The sequence below is a fragment of the Ambystoma mexicanum genome, chromosome 1p, assembly GCF_040938575.1.
Source record: "Ambystoma mexicanum isolate Mex_15411 chromosome 1p, UKY_AmexF1_1, whole genome shotgun sequence".
Classification (NCBI taxonomy): Eukaryota; Metazoa; Chordata; class Amphibia; order Caudata; family Ambystomatidae; genus Ambystoma; species Ambystoma mexicanum.
Window position 1 is genome coordinate 778,584,678 of NC_090921.1, and position 26,058 is coordinate 778,610,735.

At 49.0% G+C, this 26,058-nt stretch overlaps 1 protein-coding gene across 5 annotated transcripts in view; it reads right to left on the reverse strand.

Moving 5' to 3' along the window:
• The window catches only part of DENND4B (DENN domain containing 4B), a 2,051,633-nt gene that overhangs the window by 604,525 nt on the left and 1,421,050 nt on the right, over positions 1-26,058 (reverse strand). For all 5 annotated transcript variants that reach the window (XM_069651381.1, XM_069651348.1, XM_069651357.1 and 2 more), the window contains one exon: positions 14,398-14,545. In XM_069651381.1, coding sequence (XP_069507482.1) covers positions 14,398-14,545 — 148 coding nt within the window. The remainder of the gene's footprint in view (positions 1-14,397; positions 14,546-26,058) is intronic.

Here is a 26,058-nt window from a genome sequence, read left to right on the forward strand (position 1 = left end):
TCTAACCCAATTACTTTCCTCTGTGCCATACTGCCCGCATCCAATGACAGTCCTTTCCCTAAGCACCTCCACTGGCATCCATCTTCAGATTTGGTAAGCATGTAAAGTGGCAGTATGACCAAGAAGAGCCGCAGCGGGGGTCGGAGGGAGGGTTTGCATGTGAATCCATGCCAGACCCATGCTGGAGAACAATAGTTACGGGTAAGTAACTTAAACCTTCTCCAGTATGGGGTCTGGCATGGATTCCCATGCTCATGAATAACGAATATGAACGTCTAAAAAGATAACAACAAAAATACCATTAAAACAGGCCTGTATTCTAGCTCTGATCTTATTCAATCTGTATGTTAACGTTGTGGAACTAAATTTGTTTGACCAATATGCAAGGGCAACCAACCTGCACCCAAATGGATCCAAATCAAGCATAGTTATTTTTACTAATTCACCTAAAATATTTGGGATTTAATCTTTCAGACACAGCGTCAAGGGAGATGTTGAAGACGACACCAGAGGGAAGACTATGCCCATTGTCATCACAAATGAAATATCTTTTTAATCGTGTCCGAAAAGTCACAATTCTACCTATTATCAAATTCTATAATATGAGGTTTGAGCCGGTTCTTCTGTATGGCCTAGACATATGTCTGATGGATTTGGGAACTCTGTTAGATACCATACAGGGAAACTTTGGAAAGAGGTACTTGGCCTTCATTGAGTATTCCTAACGCAGCCATTTGTCATGAGCTATGCCCGATATCTCAGAACACGTTTTTTATGGAGATAATTGATGAACTTTGCAAAGATTATCTCACCAATGGTAAATTCTGTATATTGGGAAATTAATATAATTATGAGAGAGGACACTCTAGAATCGGTCAAATCTTTTAAAGCAAAAGTGTTTGATCTTCTGACGGCAATTGGAGCGTCAGATAAAGAACTTGTGCACGGACCATGGAGTGGAAAGCAGAAACTTTTTAACTATGATTGGTCAATTACAATTGATAAGATCAGCACCTATTCCAGGTATGTTGAGTATGCTAGCTTTCCCCATAAAAGGGTCTCACTTCCGATGTATCTGAAACAATGCCCATGTTAAAAAGTGCGGGCTATGTACATGGGTTTTAGATTAAACCAGATACAAACGAGTGAAAGAATTAAAAATTGGAAATCCAACAAGGCACTAGGCATTTTTAAATGCAGATTTTGCACAACTAACAATAAACGGGAAACACTAAGGCACTGGGTCACCACCTGCACGTACTTTAACCTATCGAGACTACGATTTTTAAAGCTTCTATTGAAGTTGGATTAATTTATTCTGGTCAAGACTGATGTGGGGCGAAAACATGTCACTAATAATTGGACTGTATAATTTCTTAATGCAATATTGGATCAATTGGCGTGAACATGGTAGTAATAATATGAATGAGACTGTTTTTATGAGGGAGACATCTATGTTAGATTGATTTAAGGTATGTTTGTGTATTCACTTTCGAGAATGTATGCTGGAATTACTGTCGTGAACATCTAGTGCGTTTTATATTTTGATAAATTGTACTTCTGTGTATATGTGTAAAGGTTTACTTGAAACCAAAACACAATAAAAAAAAAAAAGAATAAATGAAAATAACAAATACATAGCTGTACAACATTACACAACCACGGGAGGTTGCAAGGCTAAACAGAAGCAATTAACTCTTACCTCTGGAATAGGCTCTGACTCTGGACTCCTCCCTGGAATCCCTGTCGATGCAGTCGTACTTTGTGAAGATGTGCGTGGACCTCCAAGTAGCAGCCCTGCAGATGCCCAGCAGGGGCACACCAGACAGGAACATGGTTGTCACAGCGCTCGCTGTGGTGGAGTCAGTCCGCCAACCAATGACAGTGCATGATGCAGCCGGAGAACCGCCTTGAAATGGAAGCTTGGAAAATGCCTTCCCATGGTTCACAGGACCAAAGTTCACAAACAGTTGTGAAGTCCTCTGAAAAATCTTTGTGCGTGTCATGTGGAACTTCAGGGCATGAGCAACGTCCAGCGAGTGCAAGACCCTTTGCGCGGTGACGAAGGTTTCATGAACAAAACAGGTAACAGCAAAGGCTCGTTGAGGTGGAATTCCGACGGGACCTTTGACATGAAAGCGGGGTGCGTACGGAGCACCACCCTCGATCCGTGGAACTTTGGGTACGGTTGCTTGCAGGATAGGGCCTGGATCTTAGATACCCTTCTAGCAGAGGTGATGGCTGCAAGGAAAGCCGTTTTCCACGAGAGAAACTTGAGTGGGGCCTGATGCATAGGCTTGAAGGGGGCCCCCATGAGCCTCGTCAGAACCACATTGAGTTGCGACGCTGGGGCAGGAGCCTATAACTGCGGGAAAGATCTGAAAAATCATTTGATAAACTCCTTGGCGAGTCAGTGGGACCAAAGTGAAGATCTTCCTGGGGACCTGGTGTAGCAGGAGATAGCCACAAGATGTACCTTGATGGAGGTGTGCGCCAGTCCAGCTTTGGCCAAGGATAGCAAGTACGGAAGGATCTGTGGGGCCATGACCCTGAGGGGGGTAATCTTCTGTGACCGGCACCACATAGCGAAACGCTTCCAGTTCTGACCGTAGCACTTCAAGGCCGACGACACCTAGGCCGTGGCGAGGACCTCCTTGCAGTCTGCTGGCAACTGATTTCCTCCAAACTCTAGGGCTTCAGGAGGCAAGCCCTCAGGTTCAGCAATCTTGGGTCGTGATGAAGGATTGCACCTCCTTCTCTGGTGAGAAGATCCGGAAGCACTGGCAGCTTGACCGGAGGCAACACTGACGGGCTGAGAATGTCCGGATACCAAATCTGCCTTGGCCACGCCGGGGTAATGAGTAACATCCTGCAATGACACTAAGTGTGTTGACTCGTAGCAGGAGAGGGAACGGAGGACACGTGTACAGAAACAGCCCTTCCCACGGGAAGGAGAACATGTCCCCAGACTCCTCGGCTGGTGGAATCTGCTGACAAACTACTGGCATTTGGAGTTCTCTGCCGTCGCAATCCGATCGATTTTGGGTCTGCCCAATTTGACAAATAGGTGGTCCACCTGATCCTGACAAAGCTCCCACTGGTGGAAGGAATGCAGTTCCCTGCTGAGGGAGTCTGCAAAGAAGTTATTGACTCGTGCCAGGTGGAGAGGGATGAGGAACATCCCCCACCTGCCAGCCAAGCGGCACAAGTCCTGCGCTTCCTTAGAGTGTGCTGGGGATTTAGTGCCCCCCTGCTTCCTGATGTAAAACATGGTGGTGTGTTATCTGTGAAGATTCTCACCACCTTGCCTTTCAGAGACAGGAGGAACACTGTCCGTAGCTCCAGGATGTCGATATGTAGATTCTTCTCCTCTGGTTTGCAGACATCCGGTGTGCGCTCCCCAACCTTCCACAGGGGCATCCGTGGTGAACGTCTCCTGGTAAGGGGGTTTTGAAACCCTCGTGCCTTGGGGCGATGCTGAAGCGGATGCTCCACCATGCTATCACCCGACAGAACTCTTCGTTGAAACAGATCTTGTCCTTGAAGCTTCCGGACACCTGTATCCAGCGGGCGTCCAGGAATTCCTGTAGGGGTCGCATCTAAAACCTACAGAGACGGACGAGGTAGATGCAAGACAACATCATGCCCAGTAACTACTTCATGGTCCGCACCATGGCCGCCTTCGTCGACGACAGCCGTTGCACCTTTCCTTGAATGCCTGCTAACCTCTCCTCTGAGGGCGACGCCAGGCAAGACACCGTATTAAGTCTGGCGCCTAGAAACAGCGCGTTCTGCAATGACGTTGAGCAGGACTTCGGATAGTTGACGGAGAATCCCAGATCCGTCAGCAGGCGGACCGTTATCTCTGTGTCCCCGACGGCCAGATCCCTCCAGGTACGCCTATACATGTATGCCCTGTAGACGCAGATGGGCTGCCACTGGTGCCAGGCATTTCGTGAACACTCTGGGGGCCGACTTCAAGCCGAAAGGAAGGGCCTTGAACTGGTAGTGCTGTCACTGCACTACGAAACATAGAAACGTCCCCATTCATAAGAAACATCAGATGTGGAAATAGGTGTCATCCAGGTCCAACAACGTGAAGAAGTTTCTTTTTTCCAGTTGGCCGAGCACATGTTGCAACTTGACCATCCTGAACGTTTGGGACTTTATGTATTTGTTCTGAAGTTGTAGGTCTAGGATGGGATTCCAGCCTCCTTTTTTCTTTCTGACTAGAAAGTATCTGGAATCTACTCCAGAGCCATTGGGGAACCAGCTCTATCGCCCCTTTTCGCAGCATGGCTCATACCTCTTCTAGAAGCTGAGGGATGTGCTGCTACTGACGGGGGAACCAGAGGGATCCACGGACACCTGCGTTGGAACTCCAGGGTGCGTCCTTGGATGTGAGCGTCCAGGACCCATCGGTCGTGAACCTTGGTGCACGAGTGGGGGCCCGATGTCCCGGTCGGTTCAGGCTTGCTTCGGCGCTGGTGTCCTGCCATGCGGGCGACAGCGACACTGTCCTCTGCTACCGTAGGGCTGGGATGGCCTCTGTAAGCTTCTTGCGTAGATGATCCGGAAGGCTGTCCCTACAATGTGGAGAACCCTTTTGAAGACCTGTTCGACTTTCCCCTGGAGGGGTGAAAAGACGAGCAGTGCTGCTGGAGAGTGCCCAGGGAACCGGCCGTCACCTTATCCATCTTGATGGCCTAGAGGGACTTGTCAGCGGCCTTCCCAAACAGATTCCCTCTGCCGAAGGGCATATGATATAATATGGCATTTATAACGCGCCTATGCACAGGTGCTTCAAGGCGCGACGAGGCAAGGGAGGGGAACAAAGGGAGGACAGACAACGATCCTACTAGGCTAGGTGTGATTCAGATCACGCAAGTGCGTGGGAAGGGGGGTGGAACAGTGCAATACAAGAAGATAACAATAAGTAGCGGCCAGCAAGTGGCAAGTGCAAGGGTAAGTGCGGACATCCGGTGTCAGGGGACTGTAGGGATACAGAAACAGTCCCCAAGTGCGGGGGGGTACAGGGGGGCAGTGCAGGTGTGAGACACTGGCAGGGGAGGGACCTGGGCCCGAGATCAGAGGGTGTCCAGGTAGCCAGTGTAGTTCAGGTTTTAGCCAGGAGGTCAGCAGAGGAGAGGAGGAGAAAAGGCAGAAGCAAAGAGAAAGGTTTTGAGGTGCTTCCGGAACCGGAGATGGTTCTCCTCAAGTTTAAGGGGGGGGGAGGGAGGCACCAGCCGAAGAAAGAGATCTACCACCAACTTGTTGCTTGGAGAAGCGACTGACCCTGAGGGAGTTGGAGGCGGATGAGTGAAGAGCTCGAGAAAGAAGATATTTAGGAAGAGAGAGCTGAAGGTATTGAGGACCCAGGCCACAGAAGGCCTTGTGGATGATGCAGAGAGTTTTGAACTTAATCCTTGCAGCCAGTGCAGAGATTTCAGTCCTGGAGAGATACGATCCCTGGGCTTGAGACCAAGGACAAGTCTTGCAGTCCTGTTTTGGATAAGTTGCAGAGGGCGGAGAGTAGAAGCAGGCAGATTTAGAAAGAGGCTGTTACAATAGCCTTGCAGGTGGGAGCAGGAAGAGGGCCAAGGGAGGCAGGCCAGAGATCTACAGGGAAGGAGGGAGCGAGGTCCTGCACCTTCGCTTGGAACTCCTGATGGAAATTGGTGGCTTTCATCCAACCTTGTCGACGAAGAGACACTGTTCCCCATTTGCCGGAACTCTGTGTCGGCGGGTCCAAACCACTGTGATGGCATGATTCTATGCCACTTCTCCTTCCTGGAAGAGAGCGATGGTCTCCATCTTCTTATCATTGGGGGGAACTCCAGGATCGGTCCCATCTTGTACCACAATTCCCTGTTGTACCTAGACAGGATCGCCAGTGCGTTGGCCGCCTTCATAGTGGACGTTCCGATGTAAATCACCTTCTTTCCCATGGCGTCCATCCTTTTTCCCTTGCTGTCCAGAGGCACCGAAGACAATGAGGAAGAGTTAGCCAACTGTTTCCTCACGCCCGCCGACACCTCCAAATCCGGCGATGGTTGCGACCTCAGGCACTTGGGTGCGGATTCTGGCACCCTATATTTCTTCTCCAGCGTACCCCGTTTGGCTGGAGCCGTGCAAGGTTTCTTCATGAGGGCCAGGCCCTTCTCCCAAACATCATCCAGAAAAGGCACCATTATGATAATCTTCCTCTTGGCCTCGTGCTTTTAAATACAAGAAGCCCTCCTTCTTGGTTTCCTCAAGCACCAGCTGGAATAGCTCAGAGGCCCTGGCGATACTGGAGTTGAACAAACTCACCTCATCCGGTGGGGACACCCTATGTGGAGCATCTAGATGTGGTGATTCACCGTTGCATGTCTTTGTCATCATCCGTTGTCGTGGACATATCCATCCCATACATGGATCTGCTGGGGGAGAAGGAACCAGACATGGTGGAGGAGGCTGAAATGGGGGCGTCGGATGACGCTTACTTTCCTTCGCTGGAGGTTGATATGGGACCTGGGGGACCACAGGTACCGGAACCAGAGGTATCTTCATCTGGATCTCTGACATCAAGGTGTGTAGAGTCGACAGAATATCCAAGGAAATGTCCCTCATCTGAGAAGGCAGAACAGGAATACTAGGCCCTGCGCTGCCGTCCTCAACATCCGGGTGGACCGTAAGTAAGGACTCTTGCTCTTCATCGTCCGTGGACGACACCTCCATGGTTTGGGTAAGGGCCTGGGAGGGCTGTTTCAGGGCCTACTTGACCCGCCCCCTTTTTTGCCCTGTGAGGCTCTTGAACCGGGGGTCTGGGTCTGTTTCACCCCTTCTGGCGTGCCTGCCGACTTTGCCAAAGTCACTGTGGCGATGTCGTGCCTTGGGGGCAGGGACACTTTCTGAGCCATGGGAGCTACCCTCAAAGAATCAGCGGCGGTAGGCACCTTTTGAACAAAAATTTAACTTTTTCCATCGAAAACACACATAAACGTACAAATAGCTTGCAGAGCAAATTCAACGACTCGCAACACTGAAGCGTGCAGTAAAAATCTGAAGATGGCTGACAGAGGAGGGGCTTAGGGAGAGGACTGTCATTGGATGGGGCAGTATGACCCAGAGGACAGTGATAGGTTAAGAGGAGAAGAACAAGTTACTCTCTTACCTGGTAACGTTCTTTCGATGGGATGATCCGACGACGTATTCCATATCTATGACAGGTAATCACCACAGCTGTGCTGCTTCGGAAAATTTTCTGCGTCCTGCGTCGATGACGTCGATACGCTGTCCTCGAGGGCCTCCGTCGACCCGACGTCACCGGATGTTATAAGTAGGACGCACAACGCCCGTAGCCTCAGTTGTCGTTTTTTCCCCAGAACGTGTGGCACCAATCTTCTGCCAGTATGACCACAGAAAGCCTTGCGGAAACGTAAGCTGCAATCGCATAAGATATTCTGTAGTGGGGCAGGTAGGGAGGGAGCGATATGGAATACGTCGTCGGACCATCCCATCGAAAGAACGTTACCAGGTAAGAGAGTAACATGTTCTTCGAGGGGATTGGGTCCTCCGACGTATTCCATATCTATGACAGACTCCCAAAGCAGTACCAACGCATGAAGGAGGGAAAAGAATTCAGAATATAGAAATTTAGAATGCCCAATCAAATTGCAGAGTAAAGGACCGCCTTACCAAAGGCCAGATCCTGCCCATGGATGGAATCTAGGGAGTAGTGTCCTACAAACGTTTGGACCGAAGCCCAAGTGGCTGCTTCACAGATGAGTCTGCAGGGCAGTAGAGGCAGCCATACCCCTAGTACAATGGGCCCATAAGCCTACCGGAGGGTCCTTACCCGCCAAGTGGTAACATTCAGAAATTGCCAAGATAATCCATCTAGACAAAGTCTGCTTAATAACAGCTTGTCCCAAATGCCTTCCAGCGTAACCAATAAAGAGCTGATCGTCCACTCTGACCCGGGACATGTGTGAAATGTAGAAACTTAAAGCTCTCCTAGGATCTAACCTATGGAGCCTCTCCTCGTCCTTCCCAGGATGCGGAGGAGGATAGAATGCCGGAAGAATGACCTTCTGGCTTAAATGAAATTCCGATACAACTTTTGGAAGAAACGAAGGACGGACTATAAGGACAACCCTGTCCTTATGAAACACTGTGAAGGGTGGCTTAACAGAAAGTGCCTGCAACTCACTCACTCTGCGAGTGGAAGTAACCACAGCTAACAATACAGTTTTGAGGGTTAACAGTCTCAAAGGACAGGAATGTAAAGGCTCAAATGGAGAACCCATTAGGAATTTTAGAACAAGATTAAATCCCAACCGGGCACCTGGAAAGGTGATGGTGGAAACACATTAGTAAGCCCTTTCAGAAACTGAGAAATTCAAGGAATTTTGAAATAAGAACACTCCTCAGATGAGCGCTTAAATATGGACAGCGCCGCCAGGTAACCTTTAATGGTACCCACTTGCAGGCCCTTGTGGGCAAAGGAAGGCAAAAAAGACATCACCACAGGAATGTCACATGAAAAAGGAACCACATTCTTAACCCTGCACCAGTCGCAGAACTTTCTCCAACGGCAACGGTACAGGGACTTTGTTGCCGGCCATCTGGCCGAAAGCAACACCTCCATCACGTCTTCAGGGAGGTCACAATCCTTATACCTCAACCTTTCAGAAGCCAAGCGTGAAGGTTGAGGGATCTGACCTCTGGATGCAGAACCTGACCCCCCCCCTCCCGTGAGAGCAGATCATCTCGGTAGGGAAGACAACGTGGAGGGCAGATGGACAAGTCGAGAAGGTCCGGGTACCACGGTCTGCAGGCCCATGCCGGGGCAATGAGGATCATCCGGGAACCGAACCTCCGTAACCTCCGCAGCACTTGCGGGATGATGGGGACTGGAGGAAACACGTACAGCAGTGGGAAGGACCACTCCACCACGAATGCGTCTCCTAAGGCTCCTCTTGGGAGGAAATTCCCGCAAGCAGAACCTTTCGCACTTCCGGTTGACACTGGAGGTGAAGAGATCCACTTGTGGGGTCCCCCAAAGGGCGAAGATCTCCAGGAGAATCTCCTGAGCCAACTCCCACTCGTGAGAGATCGTGCTCTGCCTGCTCAGAGCGTCCACCGTCTCGTTTTCGTCTCCGGCCAGATAAACTGCTGAGATCGAAATTTCCTGCTGGATGGCCCAGAACCAGAGCTGCATCGCCTCCCTGCACAGAGGAAGTGACCCTGCCCCCTCTTTTTGTTGAGGTAGTGCATGGCCACTGTGTTGTCCGTCAGAATCAGGACATTCTTTCCTCGCACAGTCGGCAGAAAAGCCTTCAGGGCAAGCCTGACGGCCCTCAGCTCCAACAGATTGATATGGAGTCTGGACTCTGACGGAGACCAATGACCACTGATGGTCAACTTGTTGGCATGAGCTCCCCATCCCGTGAGGGATGCGTCCATCACAATCGTCACCTCTGCCCAGAGTAGCCAAAATGGAGCCCCCCTCATCAGATTGCCTTTGTTGGCCCACCACAGAAGGTCCTGGGCGACCGAGGGCGGCACCTGAACGGGGTCCGACATCCTGCCGGCGGACTGTGACCACTGCATCTTGAGAGCCCATTGCAGAGATCTCATCCGCAACCTGGCCTCTGGCACCAGAAGAATGCAGGATGCCATGAGGCCGAGCAACCTCAAGAACTCGAACGCCGGGAGGCTCTGGGCATGTTGAAACTTGTGCACCATGTGCTGAATGTGATGAGCCCTCACCTGGGGAGGGAAACGCTGCCCCAGGGATGTGTCGAGCACTGCTCCGATGTACCGGAGCCGCTGAGTTGGCGTCAAGTGGGACTTCTTTAAGTTGAAGGAGAAGCCCAGCTTGTGAAGGGAGTGGCAGGTGACTGACAGATGATCCAGGACTTGCGCGGGAGAGCGCGCCCTGATCAACCAAACGTCCAGGTAGGGGTAGACGTGAATCCCCCCTTTCCTGAGATATGCTGCCACACCACCATGAGCTTGGTGAAAACCCTTGGGGCGGAGGTCAATCCGAACGGCAGGACCAGAAACTGAAAGTGCGAGTCGCCAACCGCAAACCTCAGGTACTTCTTGTGCTTGGGATGGATCGGCACATGAAAGTAAGCGTCCTTGAAGTCAAGAGACACAAACTAGTCCTGAAGTTGAAGGGCCTGGAGGACTTGAGAGAGAGTAACCATCTTGAACTTGTCCTTCCCAAGGAGCTTGTTCAAACCATGCAAGTCCATGATGGGTCTCAATCCTCCGTCTTTCTTCGAAATCAAAAAATAAGGGGAATACCATCCCTTGTTCCTCTCCGCTACAAGCACCAGTTCTATAGCGCCTTTCTCCAGCAGGGCTTGTATTTCCTACGCAAGGAGTGGATCTGGACTCTTCAAAGAGAGATTCCCTGGTGGATTGTCGTGAGGCCTCTGCCGGAAAGGAAGACAGTAGCCGTGGGCTATGATCTCCAGAACCCACACATCTGAAGTAATGGCACGCCATTCTACAAGATGCTGCGCCAGCCTTCCCCCAGCCGGCGAACCATGGGACATGGCCTCATGACTGAGCTGAAGCAGCTGCGGCATTGCCTGAGGGTAAAGAGGCAACTTCCCAAGCGGCCTTGGCACCTCAAGTACCTTGTTTACCACCTCTGGTACTCCTACGGTGGCCCCTTTGACTTGCAGCTCCTCTCGATCTACTAAAGGATGAGTAATATCGAGAGGAACCTCCCCTCCACTGCTGTCCCCTAGGACGAAAAGGCAGAGGTTGGCGAACTGCAGCGCTCAACGACTTCGCTGCAGCTTTGGAGGTCTGCAACCTCTCAAGGCTCTCGTCAGCCTTGCTGCCAAAAAGATGGTCACCATCAAAGGGCATGTTGAGAAGCCGGCTTTGCACATCAGGAGCAAACCCCGACTTCCGCAACCACACAAATCTGCGTATTACGGTGCTCGCCGCCATGGACCGGCTGACGCAATCTGCTATGTCCAGACCCGACCAAACGGATTCACACATGGCATCCTTGCCATCATGAACAAGAGCAAGAAAGCCATCCCGTTCCTCCCCTTCGGGAATACGTTCAAAGAGACACAATTCCACAAAGTATGAGTGAAACGTGCTAATTCCACAGAGTATGAGTGCAACGTGCTAAGGCACACATGGAGTTGGCTGCCTGTAAAGCCATACCCCCCCCCGAAGAAAACACTTTCTTCGCCCAGCCATAAAAACTTTGTCGTCCCTATCAGGAGGGATGGTAGGGTACGACGTCTGTTTTGCCGGGGCCTTAGCCACTTGCACCACCACACTCTCCGGAGTGGGGTGCGTAGTCAAGTAGCTGGGGTTGCTACTGGCTGGACGATATTTCTTCGGCAAAGACTTGCTCACTGTCGGGAGACTCTCTGGAGCAGTCCAAGCCGCTGCCACCCTTCTCTGCAAGGCCATATGGAATGGCAGTACCGGGTCAGTTGGTAGACCTTGGTCAAGGATATCCGTCATGTCATCCTGCAGAAAATCCACTGGTGGCGCAGACCACCCCAAGTATTCCGTGACCCTCGACATAAGACGCCGGTACGAGGACTCGGCGTGGGTGCCAGGCTCAGGCCTACCGAACTCCACCTCCAGAGAGGTGTCCAGACCACTGGCATCGTGCAACGACTGACGCAAGTCTTCAATCTGGCTATGACCAGACAAAACCTTGTCAGGTACCTCATCAGGAACCAAACCTTCTTTCTCAGACACCTCTTCCACCTCAGAAATATAATCCATAGGCTGGAATGGGGGCACAGAAAAAGGGACGAAGACATTTTTAGCCTTGGCCAGAGCCTTTCTAGGGGTTTCCCCTGTGCCACGGGGAAACTCCGACAAAGCAGCCTCAAAAGGCATCGAGGGCGTTGATGGAATCGCCGTCGACGTTGAGCGTGGCGCTGAAGGTTTTGACACAGTCCTCGAGGGCGGAGCCCCGAGCGTGTCCTTCGACAGCCTGAGCGCCGATGGCGTCGACGGCTTCCTCGGAGGCAGAGCCTCGAGAGAGTCCCTCGACGACCTCACAAGCTCCGAGGGTCTCGAGGGCATCGAGGACGGGGACCTGGAGCGGGCATGTCTAGAACGATCCGCCTTGTCTGATCGAGACCTCGAAGGTGCTCGATGATCGCGCCGACCATCTGAGCCCAAAGGCGTGCGAGCGGTGGCTCGAGAACGGTCACGCCCAGCGTCTTTCGACGATGCGGAAGGAACGGAGCCCTGCGACTGAAAAATCACCATTATCTCCTGCCAAAATGAATCCCATTCCGCAGGAGTGGAATGCTTGTTGGGACAAGCAACCCGCCGATGGGCGGAGCCCTCGGACGAGGACGGGGAAGACGACCGGGTGGCGTCGCTTCCTTGAGTGCCTCGAAGAGGCAGAGGAATGGCGGGACCGAGACCCCCCCGGACTGACGCCGACGATGCGGAGAGTCACCCCTCGAATCGTCAGTCGAAAGCCCGGTGGATTTTGAATTCCTGGGCTTGGCCACCTTACCTATAGAAAGCTTCTTCTTACGCTCCCGCAAGGCCTTGGACATAAGCCACTGGCAGTCAACACAATCATCCGTGTCGTGGTCCTCACCGAGGCACCAGAGGCAGGCTTTGTGCGAGTCTGGCAACGACATCTTGGACCCGCAGTCCCGACACTTCTTAAAACCCGGCCGCGGGGGTGGAAGAAGACGGAGACATGATCTTCACAATATGAACAAGTTCGAAAGAACCGACAGAAACTCAGAAGAACCGAGGCGCGCCGAGATCTCCAAAGTGAACACATTTGTGGAAAAAACGGAACTGAGGCTACGGGCGTCGTGCGTCCTACTTATAACATCCGGTGACGTCGGCTCGACGGAGGCCCTCGAGGACAGCGTATCGACGTCATTGACGCAGGAGGCGAACATTTTCCAAAGCAGCACAGCTGTGGTGATTACCTGTCATAGATATGGAATACGTTGGAGGACCCAATCCTCTCGAAATACAGTTTTTAATTGAAAGTGAAACTGTTTTTTTCTTTTACCGAGGATTCCCAGCCTGACAACAGGAAATATTCATGAGCATTTGAAGCCATGTCAGACCCCATGCTGGAGAACTTTTTTGCATCTCTTTTTGTTGAACAATCACCGACACAAGTAATTTACCTGCTACAGATGCATTCCTGGTAGAAGCATTGTGGCTCCTGTGACTTTTGGGCACACAGCCACATTTTCCTTAGGGATTGGACTGCTCAAGTTAGGGAATATATAACTTGTGACTTGGTACCCCCTCTACTGCATCACTTTACTTACCTCCTTTGTTAATGTAAATCACTGAATGCTTTTTAAGAACCTATGGTGACTGTATATATATTTATTATTGAGTATTGTGCAATATTATCACCTGATTGTTTCATTTGTCAGTGTGTGTTTAATGCCCAAAATAATAAAAGGGTTTTTATACATCCCTGCCTAATTATTTTGTACCTTACTGTGTGGACTCATTTTGGACCTGTGGCACCACTCTCTTGAGAAAAGCCTTGATTGCTCACCACGTTTACCTTGATTGGGTTTTAGCTAACCTCTCCAGAGATCCCCTGTTCACTCTAATTAGGGTAACCTCCTAAATGTTGTCCACAAGGCCAGATTCTAGAAATCCATCTTAACATGAGGGTCTGAGGGTACTGCAATTCAGGTGTTTCCTAATGTCTCTTCAGTAGACTCATAACACCATAATGCGATATATCTCACTGGTACTGCATTGTTTCATACTGTTTGAGTAGTGTGTACCTCTTGCCTCTATCCTCCTTTTTTTGATCCTGGTTTTCAAGTACTTCCCGAAAGATGGACTCTTAGAGGCCCGAGAGGGTTGTTGAGTAGCTGGGGACCCATCCCTGAAGGGTTCTTGTATTACAGGGCCTTTTTGTGATTTGAAAGATGTATATACTTATTATTAAATTAATTGTGACAGACTTTGGAATTTGTATAGGAGAATTATGTACATGAAAATACCTAAATGTGAACTAAATGAATACACTGAAATGATTAACACTCCAGTAAATCACATACATGCAATGTGGACAAATGCCATGCATATTACGAATCCCAAACATACATGGATACATAAATAAAGGTAAAAGGTACAGGTCATACTTGTGCCTGCAAACAACATCCTCAAAGATCACACCCTAGAAGCAGTCAACAAAAATAAAGTTATCCTGAACACCATGAACAGGTCACACCGACAAGTCACAGCTACGCAGAGCACAGAGAGCTTGCACTCACGTTGAGAACTAACAAAACTCACACCCCTATATGCACAGCATATGAATTCTCACATCAACACAGGTACACACATTACAAAAAGACCTCACACAATGGTGTGCCACCATCTCCAATCTAGGCTCACCTTGTATGTTGAACGTGGGGGCTTCCTGACGTTTCCTTTTCTTTAATGGTTGCCGGAATTGAGCTGTCCCAAGAACCACATTTCTTAACTTGGCCCAACGGAGTCTTCCTCCCTGGGTAGCCGACGGCCACTTACTCTCCAGCACGGCCTGAAAAATGCCCCATAAAATAAAGACTTGCAACAGAGCCAAAGGTACGTTTCACCTTCCTGACATACATGCCTCGACCCCCGCCTTATTTCATTGCCGACCATCTTCTTATCAACTACTGTTATTACAATTAGCTTTCACTCCTCCCCTTACACCATCAGGTAGACAGGAAACGTCACTACCCATTAGGCACATTCACTGAAACTTATGTGTCCCTCTGTACCTAAACGAAATGAAGCAACCCTGTTCAGGGAATACAACCTTATCCTCTACTGTCTAGACACAGTACATGAAGCCTGAACCTTCTGTAGGCAGTGAATAATAACATCTCCAGACAGCCAATAATGTCTGCAATCTGATGCTCCTATCTGCAGACCCTCCGATCTGAAGAATGCACAGTATTTTAAGCAAGACACTTCTATTTGAAGACAGAGATTAGTGCCTAGTTATCTGGCATGGAGACACCATCAGGTCGGTACCCAGTCCACCACTCAGCTGACACTGCACGGTGAAGGATTTGCCTCTCTGCAGAGGTAGCAGAGAGCCTGCAGTTGACTCCTACTCTTTAACAGCTCTCAAGTTACCTAAGTATGATGTACCATTCCTTATTATTTTGTAAAAACATGATCAAGAAGAATACAAATGGAAAGGACAAGTTATCTCGCATTGGAGCAGTTTTAATTTTCCAAGGCAAACTTTGCTTTTGCTCGAGTAGCTGCTTTTGACACTGTGGATTGGGGTGCTACCACGCCATTTGATTTCCATCAGGTTAAAAAGATGTTCTTTCACAGTCAATCTCAAAGCAAAGGGTCACTGAACAATCCCAGGTGGTCCACGCAGTTAGGCAAAGAAAACACCCCACAACTGAAAATATACATTTAATAACAAATTACAGATATAATGTCTATTAAAGGCATGGTCCAGTAAAAATGTTTATTGTCCCTACGGGTCGGCCATGTTTTTTTAAGCCTAAGTGGCTCGATTTTAGAAAACTTTCCTATGGACCTTACCCGAGTTTTCGTCCATTAAACGCACGCGAAAACAGGCACCAGGGAGCTGCCATTTTGTGATAATCCTATCACTTGCCGCATCGCCATGGCTGACCTGCTTCTGCGGCACTAAATCAATTCCCCCGCCCCTGAGCCTGTCATCAGCAGACTCGTACCGCCCATTTCCCAACGCCAAAGCACGTCTTGTGTCAACATTCGCTGCGCTTCAGCTAATGACGTGTCGCCATGGAAATATCAGGACGCCTCTTTCCTCAATAAGTATAAACAGACCGTTTCACAACACACAGCAGCAGATTTTCGATTCCATTCCTCTCTCTGTGTTACTTAGAGTATTTTGTGACTCGTTTCTGTGCTCTGGTCAGCTACCTTCGCCGCTTGTAGCCCGTGTGAACACCTGTACCATCTCGGTAAATTATTTTACTCTGTTTACCACACAATGGCTACAATAATGCCCTACATGTACGAGCCCGAGTATACCGAGGAGGAACTACTGGAAAGGGAAGCACGTGAAAACGATGGGGATTCGGACGGCAGTTGGCAGGACGATTCAACAGATGAAGAGCCTGGGCCTAGTCGCATGGACGGCGTCTCCACCTGGTGCACATGCAATCGGTGCGAGCTAATGCCAACCGAGGAGGAGAACTGCTGCTGCCGAGAAAACTCGGGATGCCTGGCCTACATTTCGGAAGGCGAGCCACGACCGCAATGCATCACCGAGCTGCCAGACTTCAGGGCAGCCTGCCTCACACGGGCCGTGTTGAGAATAATGATGGTGCTTATGCACGAACTTCGCGCAACTGTTCGTCCTTGTAATCCGAGTAACAAGTAAGTATACTCTGCTTGTCATGCCACTCCTATTTCATGTTGTTCTACTATATCCAAAATTATATATTCATATCATAGTAACGCATGAAAGTCGTTCAATAGTGTGCATTGTCTAGATAGCATTTGTCCGTGCAGAATGCCATTAGTTACAAGAATTGTCATTGACAACAAACTTTTATTAAACTTATCTTGGTCATTTAAAAACAGTTTGTTTCATTCCTTTTCACAGGTGGTACAGGCTGGTGGCCTATCGTTCCTTTACATGGTGGCTCCACGGGAGGCTTGGACACCGCGTTCAAAGAGTGATACCCGCCTGTGCCGTTCGTGCCATTAGAGAAACGTTCCCGAGTGACAGCGGTCAGTACAGGGGATTTTCTCTCGCTGTGCTGCAACCTGACCTGTATAATATCTTTAAAGTCTTGTATTTTTGTGTCATGAAAATAAGATACAAAATTAAATACCACATATATTTTAACAACGGTTGTTTTGATTTTTTAAATGAATCAAGTGTGTCTCCATTCAAGGATGGACGTCAGACATCTGTGACCCGAATGGGTGAAGGTCTGGTCGCTGTGAAGCAGGGTGGTCACTATCTATCTAAGCTAACATAACATATTCTCGATAATGCATGCACTAAATAACACTTGTTCAAAGTCTTTCAGTAGGTTATGTCTCTATAAAAGTCACACATATATCTATACTAATAATTACCATTGGATTATACAGGCCTTAGGGTCTTGACCACTATAATACACCGGTTGAAGTGTGGGTCTGTGCTCACAAGAATCTTCGGTATTTGGCATTTGTTATTGATAAGCAACGATATACTATCAAAGGCGGTTCGAGACAGTGGATGAGCGCTGGGATGGGGGGCTGTCAGGAGCGCGAAAGGCCAAGGTGCCAAACTGCATGTACACTTCAAAAGGTATCCCACGCCAAGGGGCCATCGGTCACATGGTCTCCAGCCAGGCCTCCCCTTGAAGCAGGCCGCCCCCTGCAGTCCACATAAGTGTGTCTCCATTCGGCAGTCTTCCTGTGCCTTATCTGCATGCCCCAGGCCCATCCATCCCACCCCCTCTATCAAAGGCGGTTCGCACCCGGGGATGCGCGCTGTCAAGGGCGCGAAAGGCCAAGGTGCCAAACTGCATGTACACTTCAAAAGGTATCCCACGCCAAGCGGCCATCGGTGACATGGTCTCCTCAGACCCGTGTCTCCAGCCAGGCCTCCCCTTGAAGCAGGCCGCCCCCCTTATACCACGACATGCATACATCATTCATTGACAAACACACCCCTGTTTCTAATACTTTATAAACCACTTGATATGTCTCATGAGAACATCTTTGAGCTTTGCAAGTCAACTCCTGAACGTGCTACCTGGCAACCACTGAGATCTACGCTAATCTGCTCGTCGTCGTGCTATCCGTGAACTTCTGTGACCGCTTAGAGCAAACCCATCAGTGTGCTACCTGTGGCCACCCACCTATTCTCCTGCAACATACTGCTCTGCTTGCTGAATCCAACTGTTTGTTGGTCAAGGTAAGGCCATGTATCCTAGTCATATTTCGCAGATTTTTAAATTTCTATCTATTTGCGAGTAGAGTACACAATAGTGCTATGTTCATTGGTCTCATTGCTAATGACTTGAGTTTCCATTGCTATGCTATCAATAGATCTATTTATTTTCATCTTTGTCTATTGTCATCTAATTGCATCCTTCGGGGGTCCAGTCTATAATGTAAGCATGTTTCCTTCTCGTGGAAGACAGAACATCCAAGGGACGAGTCACATGTCCAGATTTAGTCACATCATTTATACATTTCTGCAATTTATGCAAATACTTAGCCGCACATAATGAACTGGTATAGTTCCTGCGACCAAAAAAAACCTTGCATTGATCATTGTATGATTCATTTACTTTTGTATCAAATCTTTATTCATGAAGATTGTATAATAATGTCGATATTTACTTTTCAGATTTATCAACAATGCCTGCCTGTTCGATTAGCGGTTGCCCTTCGAAGACCCATGCGAAATCTGAAGGCACTACAATGCATCTATTCCCGAAAACTGTTGATCGAATAAGAGAATGGGTCAGACATTGCGGATATCCACTGGATGAGCTGGAAAGTAGAGTCCAACAAGTCTTACAGGACAAGAGGGGTGATCGATACTGCATCTGCAGCCGGCACTTTTCCTTGGACATGTACACATCATCTTGGGTAACAAAGAAGAATAAACGGCGAACGACACGGAAATTAATCGAAAATCCTATTCCCACTCTATTCGTCCACATTCCGCCACCGGTGAGTCAAGTGTCCGGATTTAGCTTTAAGCCTTGCGGTAGTGTGTAGGTAGCCGAATGGATTAATTGATATTGTAGGTGTTCTATCCCTTGTAATAATTTCGATATTGATATGAGTGTATAGCTTTTTGAATAATGACATTTATCAATATATTCTTTTTCGATTTCATAACCCACAAACGAAATGTATATGTATGGGAACAGGGAACTGTGCTGTATTGACCATTTTTCAAGTATTCTGTCGCCTTACATGGCTATTTTTAATATTGGCATTTCATTATCAATCATTAATTTACCTTTACAACTTCTTGACTATCCCTTGAATCTGAAGCAAGAACATTCTACATCCTTGACGTGGTCGCAGTTATCAACCACTTCTAGCGCGTATCAGGTAATCTTACTAGGCTAATCCGCTACAGACTTGTTTTATGCATGTCAAGTAATAGTTTTATTCTATTGTGTAAGGGAATAGTTTCTTACCTGTAACTCCATTTCTCCAGCATTGGTATCTTTCATGGATTCACATGCTTAGAATATTCCCCGTCGTCAGACTGGGACCCCTCGGTACACATATATAGCCTTTTCCAATTGGAAAACTTCCGATACTTTTGTGTCCCATCTACGTCCTTTTAGGACCCGCCTACGCATGCACCGTAGGCCGTCCCCTATAAGAGGCCCGCCCCCACGGTTCCCCTTCAGATTTCGGCCCCTCCAAAGTAGGAAGGGTTAAATTTATCAATTAAATACATTACATTCCGGGGAGGTTGGCGGGCGCATGTGAATCCATGAAAGATACCAATGCTGGAGAAATGGAGTTACAGGTAAGAAACTATTCCCTTCTCCAGCATTGGATCTTTCATGGATTCACATGCTTAGAATAGATTGTATAGCAGTAACACTTGAGACGGCGGTGAGAATGTAATGTAATATACCCTCAACATACTACACAATGCATATGTACAGTAGGAATAAGTTACTGCATATAACCTTACCCACCTAAAATAAACTGTCATTAAAAAAGGTAGACAACAGATTCTCCACAGCGTGTAGCTTACCTTACTGAAACAGATGGCGCAGGACAGCTCTTCCCATCTGCACCTCGTCCGCATGCTGCCTGGCAAGGCAGTAGTGGCGGGTAAACGTGCGGGGCACTGAACATGCCGCAGCTTGGCATATGTCCGTCAACGGAATTCCTGCCCATAAAGCTGTTGAGGATGACATCGATCTTGTAGAATGGGCTCTAGGATGTCCTTGCAGTGGCCTTCCGGCCTTAGAGTGACAAAACGCAATCGTCGATGAGACCCATCGAGCCAATCCTTGTTTAGAGATTGCTTTTCCTCTCATCGACGGACCATATGCGACAAACAGTTGTCTAGTAGACCGGAATTCCTGTGTACGATGTAGGTAAAATTTCAGAGCCCTCTTAACGTCCAGGGTATGAAGAGCTTTTTCTGCTGCCGATGATGGTGTGGCGAAGAAAGTAGGGAGAACAATGGACGAGTGTTTGTGATACACTGTCGGAACTTTTGGGACGAACATAGGATTAGTTGCCAGGACTACTTTGTCCTTAAAGAATCTTAGGTATGGCGGGTCTACGACCAGCGCTTGCAGTTCCGAGATTCTTCTAGCTGATGTGATAGCCATCAAGAATGCCAACTTCCACAAAATGAATTTTTTGTCGGACGTGGCCATAGGCTCAAAAGGCGGTTTCATTAAGCCTGCCAACACTGTGTTGAGACTCCAAGTCGGGGGGAAACGTTTTTCCGAGGGAAAAGCTCGAAATAAACCCCTCATGAAGTGTTTTACAAGTCTGTCGCTAAATAGAGGAGACGACTGCCTTTTCCTTGTGAACCTCGAGATGGCCGCCAGGTGCACCTTTATCGATGCGAAGGATAATCCCCTCTCCGCCAAGTGGAGCAGGTAAGGTAGAACTTGTTCCGGCGTCACCGACAACGGTTGTAGGCCCTGTTGTCCCCTACACCATTCACAGAACCTCCGCCACTTATAGGAGTAGGATTTGTTTGTAGAAGGGGCTCTAGCCGCCTGCACAATTTTTTGACAATCCTCCGAAACGTCTAAAGCACCGAACTCTGAAAAGTCAGGAGCCAGGCTGTAAGGTTGAGACTGTCCGGGTCGTGATGCCACACCGTGCCGTTGTCCCGGGATAGTAGGTTCGGGGCTTTCGGAAACCCTATGGGATGTTCCAGCGACAGGTGAAGCAGGTCGGAGAACCACGGTTGCCTTGGCCAGTATGGTGTCACTAGAATTACCCGGCAATTGTATCTGCGTATCCACTGTATTGTCCTCCGTATGAGGGGGAACAGGGGGAAAAGCATAGAGGAACATGTCCGTCCATGGGAAGGAGAATGCCTCCCCCCTGGAGCCCTCTTGAGGCCATCTGCTTGCGAATTGCTCGCATTTCTTGTTGTCTTTGGTCGCGAAGGCGTCCAGAGGGGGGTGACCCCATTTCTCGAACACTTTCATCAGGTGAACTGTGTCCATTTCCCACTCGTGTATCTGGGCCATGCTTCTGCTGAGGGAGTCTGCTTGGGAGTTCCTCACTCCTGGAAGGTGATGAGCCACAATGGAAATTTCGTGCTTTAATGCCCAATGCCATTTTTCTGGGCTTCTATGCAAAGAGTTCTTGATCTCCTCCCTCCGTGTTTCCTCAGATAAAACATGGCCGTTGTATTGTCGGTCAGTATTCGTACTCGTGAGCCCTTGATGTGTGGTAGGAATGCCTTCAAGGCCCATCGTACTGCTCTGAGTTCTAACACGTTTATATGTAGGAGTGACTCCGTTGGAGACCAGCGACCCTGCGTTTGGAGAGCACCCATGTGAGCTCCCCATCCGGTTAGGGACGCATCCGTGACTATGGTTCGCTGAAACTCCGGCTCCTGTAGGGGTACGCCGTTGTTCAGATTGTGGAAACTCTGCCACCACTGAAGGGTCCGAAGCAGCTTGTCGTCGTCGATGGTTATCTTGTCTGACCACGATCCTTGAGCCTGCGTCCATCGGTCCGCGAGGAATTCCTGGACTGGGCTCATGAATAGGCGACAGTTTTCCACCAGATGGATGCAGGATGCCATGGCCCCTAGGACCGAAACGTATTTTCTCACTGAGATATTGGTGTTTCGCCGTAGTCGGCATGCTTGTTGATTGAGTCTTGAGGTTCTGTCGAGAGAAGGTTTCACTAGCCCTAACTGGGTCTCGAATTGTGCCCCCAGCGATCTCGATGGCTGCAGAGAGGATTTTTCGAAGTTTATGGCGAATCCCAGCTGTTGTAGAAGCTGCATGGTGGCTTGTAAACTTCTGTTGGTCGACGCTGGGGAGGATCCCCTTACCAGCCAGTCGTCGAGGTATGGGTATACATGGTGGCCTTGCTTCCTTAGCCAGGCCGCTACTGGAGCCAGGCATTTCGTGAACGTTCTGGGGGAGGTCTTGAGCCCAAAAGGAAGAACCGTGAATTGGTAGTGAGTCCGCCCTATTACAAATCTTAGGAATTTCCTGTGTTTCCGACACATTGGAATATGGAAATACGCGTCCTGTAAATCCAGGGACGCTAGAAAATTCCCCTCTTGAACGGCGCGGATCACTTCCTGCAGAGTGAGCATCTGGAATTTGAGGCTCTTCAAAGATTTGTTGAGATCGCGTAAGTCTAAAATGGGATGCCATTTGCCGTTCGGCTTTTTTACGACGAAATATCTTGAGTAGACTCCTTGACCTCACTGTGATGTTGGAACTAATTCTATCACGCCCTTTGCTAACATGAGTGTTACCTCTTGTTGCAGTATCTTCAGATAGGAATGAGCGGTGAACGCAGGTGGAATTTGCGGAGGGCTGTGTTTGAATTGTAGAGAGTGTCCGTTAGTATCCAGCACCCATTGATCCGTCGTTATTCGTTCCCATTCGTCGACATATGCTGAAACTCTTCCCCCCCAGAACGGTGTGTTGTATGTGAATTACCTGAAGCCCCTCTAAAGGGACGAAAAGACTTGTAGTTTCTGCCACTCTGGAGGGCACCCAATGAACGTGCCGTGTCCGTGTCCTCTTTCATTCCCTTTAGGGCTTCGTCCACCTTCTCACCGAAAAGAAGGTCTCCCTCCAAAGGGCATATCTAAAACTTTGTATTGTACTTCTGGCCTGAAGTAGGTACAATTAAGCCATGACTGTCGACGTAATACGACCCCATTATTGACTTGCTTGAAGCCTGACTCAGCGAGTTCCACCGCGATGTTTATTGCGTGATTTGAGGCTTCCTCACCTTCTCGGACGAGTAACATCGCTGTCTTCCTATGCTCTTCCGGAAGATGATCAAGCAACAGAGCTAGCCTGTGCCACATCTCCCTATCGTATCTGGCAACAATTGCCAGAGAGTTTGCGGCCTTTACTGTGGTCGCTCCCACGGATAGCACTTTTTTGCCAAAGGCATCTTGGTGTCTCGCTTCGTTCTCAGGAGGAGTCGTGCACTTGTGCTGGGCCTTCGCCTTCCTCGCCGCTGCCGCCGGACACCACCGAGTCCGGCGTTGATTGGGAGGATAAACACTTGGGGGTAGACTCTGGAGCCTTAAACTTTTTTTCCAGGCGTCCTTTCACTGCCGGCTCTGAAAACGGGTGACGCATTGTCTGCAACCCCTCCTTCCATACATGGTCTAGTATTGGTATCGAGAACACAGACCTCCTTCTCTTACCCATGTGGTCGAACAAAAAACAGTCCTTTTTCTGTTCTTCCTGGGACAAACCAAATTCTTTGCATGCCTTCTCCATCATAGAATGGAATGACGCAATGTCGTCCGGAGGGGACGGGTGAGCTGGGCTTCTAGGGGTTTCCAACTCCACCTCTGACTCCCAGGTTGGATCCCTGGAGGGGTATGATGAGATATCCGACATGGCTCCCCTGTCAGACTCCGAATCTGGCAGCTCACCTTCCTCTTGTGCCAGTGCTGAGATTGGCGTGCGTAGGTGCGTCGGTTGACGGGACGGGCCCGGCTCGTCGACGGGTGACTGTGGCAGGTTTGCCTGAGGTAGTCTCTGGTCCAACGACTGTAACAACGATTGAAGCGTGGACAGAATTTCCAACGACAAAACAGATTGAGGATTGAGAAGAGGGGCAGATACCGGTATAACGGATCCCCTCGTAGACGACTTGTCAGCCACTCGTAGCCCTAGGTCTGCTGGGCCAGCTATTCTCTCATTCTCGTCCTCCGAGGACAGCAACACAGCCTGTTCTTGTAGTAAAGTATCCGGGGGGATCGGATCAAAAACTTCAGGCCTCCAGGCCTCCTGTAGAACCCCCGTCGACGAGGCCATCGTCGACGTCGTCGTCGGTGGGACGGTGGATGCCACCTGCGTAAGTGGCAGGGTGGAGGCCGATGACTGGGCCGCCGTCGATGACGGTGACTTAGCAGGTGGTTTTGGCGGTCCCGCCTTTTCCACACTTGGCTTGCTTTTACTCGACTCTCGACTCGTGGTCGATCTATGATGATCGCCCGAGGAGGATTTCCTTTCCTTTGATGAAGATGATTTCTTTGACGAGGAGTCTCTAGTTGAGTGACTTCCAGTCGACTCTTTTTACGTCGGTCGAGATTTCTTCGTCGGTGGTTCCGACGAGGTAGCGCAGCGTGATGTTTTCGCCGATTGTGTGGAGCCTACCTCCGAAGGGGGCTATGCCCCCGCTCCCTCATTCAGCCATGCCACCAGTCGTCGACTGCGGTCTTTGAGGGTTTTTTGAGAAAACCCTTTGCATATGTCGCAGTTATCCGCCGAATGATGAGGGTGGAGGCAATATATACAATCCATGTGTCCGTCCCCCTCGTAAACTTTTTTCAAGCCGCATGTCGCGCATGGGCGTAACAGCGCTTTTCCTGACCCGGAGGACATTTTCTGTACTCAAATTCCAGTAACGCAACCTTGTACAAAATAGTAAGACAACGCGAGGAGATCCCACTACTTTGGAGACGGTTTAAATCTGAAGGGGAACCGCGGGGGCGGGCCTCTTATACGGGGACGGCCTACGGAGCATGCGTAGGCGGGTCCTAAAAGGACGTAGATAGGACACAAAAGTGTCGGAAGTTTTCCGATTGGAAAAGGCTATATATGTGTACCGAGGGGTCCCAGTCTGACGACGGGGAATATTCTAAGCATGTGAATCCATGAAAGATCCAATGCTGGATAATTATTTTACCGAATGTTTGGTTAGTGCTTTCCAATTGATATACACCTTAGGTATCGTCCACTGGTGTTTGTTTTCAGTTATAATTAGTGTTATCCATACTAATGCAAGTACTGTTTCAGGGAGATGCTGAAGCGTCCGTCACATCTACAACATTTCTAGATGTTCTTCACCAGCAGGAGGTGTGGATACTGACAGCTCCATCGAGCGTCATCATCAGAGCTGGAATTCTTGTCGTTTGATTGTTCTACACAATGTTTCATTCGTGGTTAGCCGTTGATATGTACCTGTGCTGTCGACCCCAGGTGTGTGTTATGTTTTCACTATTGTAATCCTCACTAATGCAAGTACTATGCTTCAGGCAGTTGATGGAGCGTCAACCCCTGCACTTGATGTGGAGCCTGACATTCAAGTAATTCCAGGGGAAGTGGAAGCGGGACCATGCGTATACGAATCGGCGCAACAGCTTTCGGAAGTGCGCACTACATTTGCAACATCCATAGATATTCTTCAGCAGCACGAGGTATGGATACTGACAGCTCCATAATGCGTGATCATATAACGTGATTCCATTTGCTATACTTTCTTCCCTATTATCGCAAGTGCTGTGTTTCAGGGAGACGACGGAGCTTCCACTACAATCACAACATCCCATTTTGATGATGCAGATGTAAAGGAATCGGAGAAATAAGTCGATGAAATCTGCATATTTATATTTTCCTTGATTGTTTTAGACAATGCATCATTTGTGGTTATCTCTTTATATGTACCTGTGCCGTCGACCCCAAGTGTGTGTTATGTTTCCAATATTGAAAACCATACTAATGCAAGTACTGTGTTTCAGGGTGATGCTGATGCCTCCTCTTCAATACAATCATTAGTGGGAGTCCATGCAGAGCCAGAGGTATGGATACTGACAGCTCCATAGAAATAGATCATCACTGGTCGAATACTTGTCGTTTGATAGTTGCACACAATCTTGTACCTGTGTGTTCGTCCTCACGTGTGTTTTATGCTAACAATATTTTGAAACATAGTAATGAAAGTACTATGTTTCAGGGAGACGATGGAGCCTCATTCCGTGCTGTCTATGCGGATACAGAAAATATAGTCGTTGCAGCGCAAGAGGAAGGGAGGACATGCGGAAACGAATCGGAGCTACAGCGTGCAGATGTTGATGGTCGAGTCAAAAAAGTTGCAAAG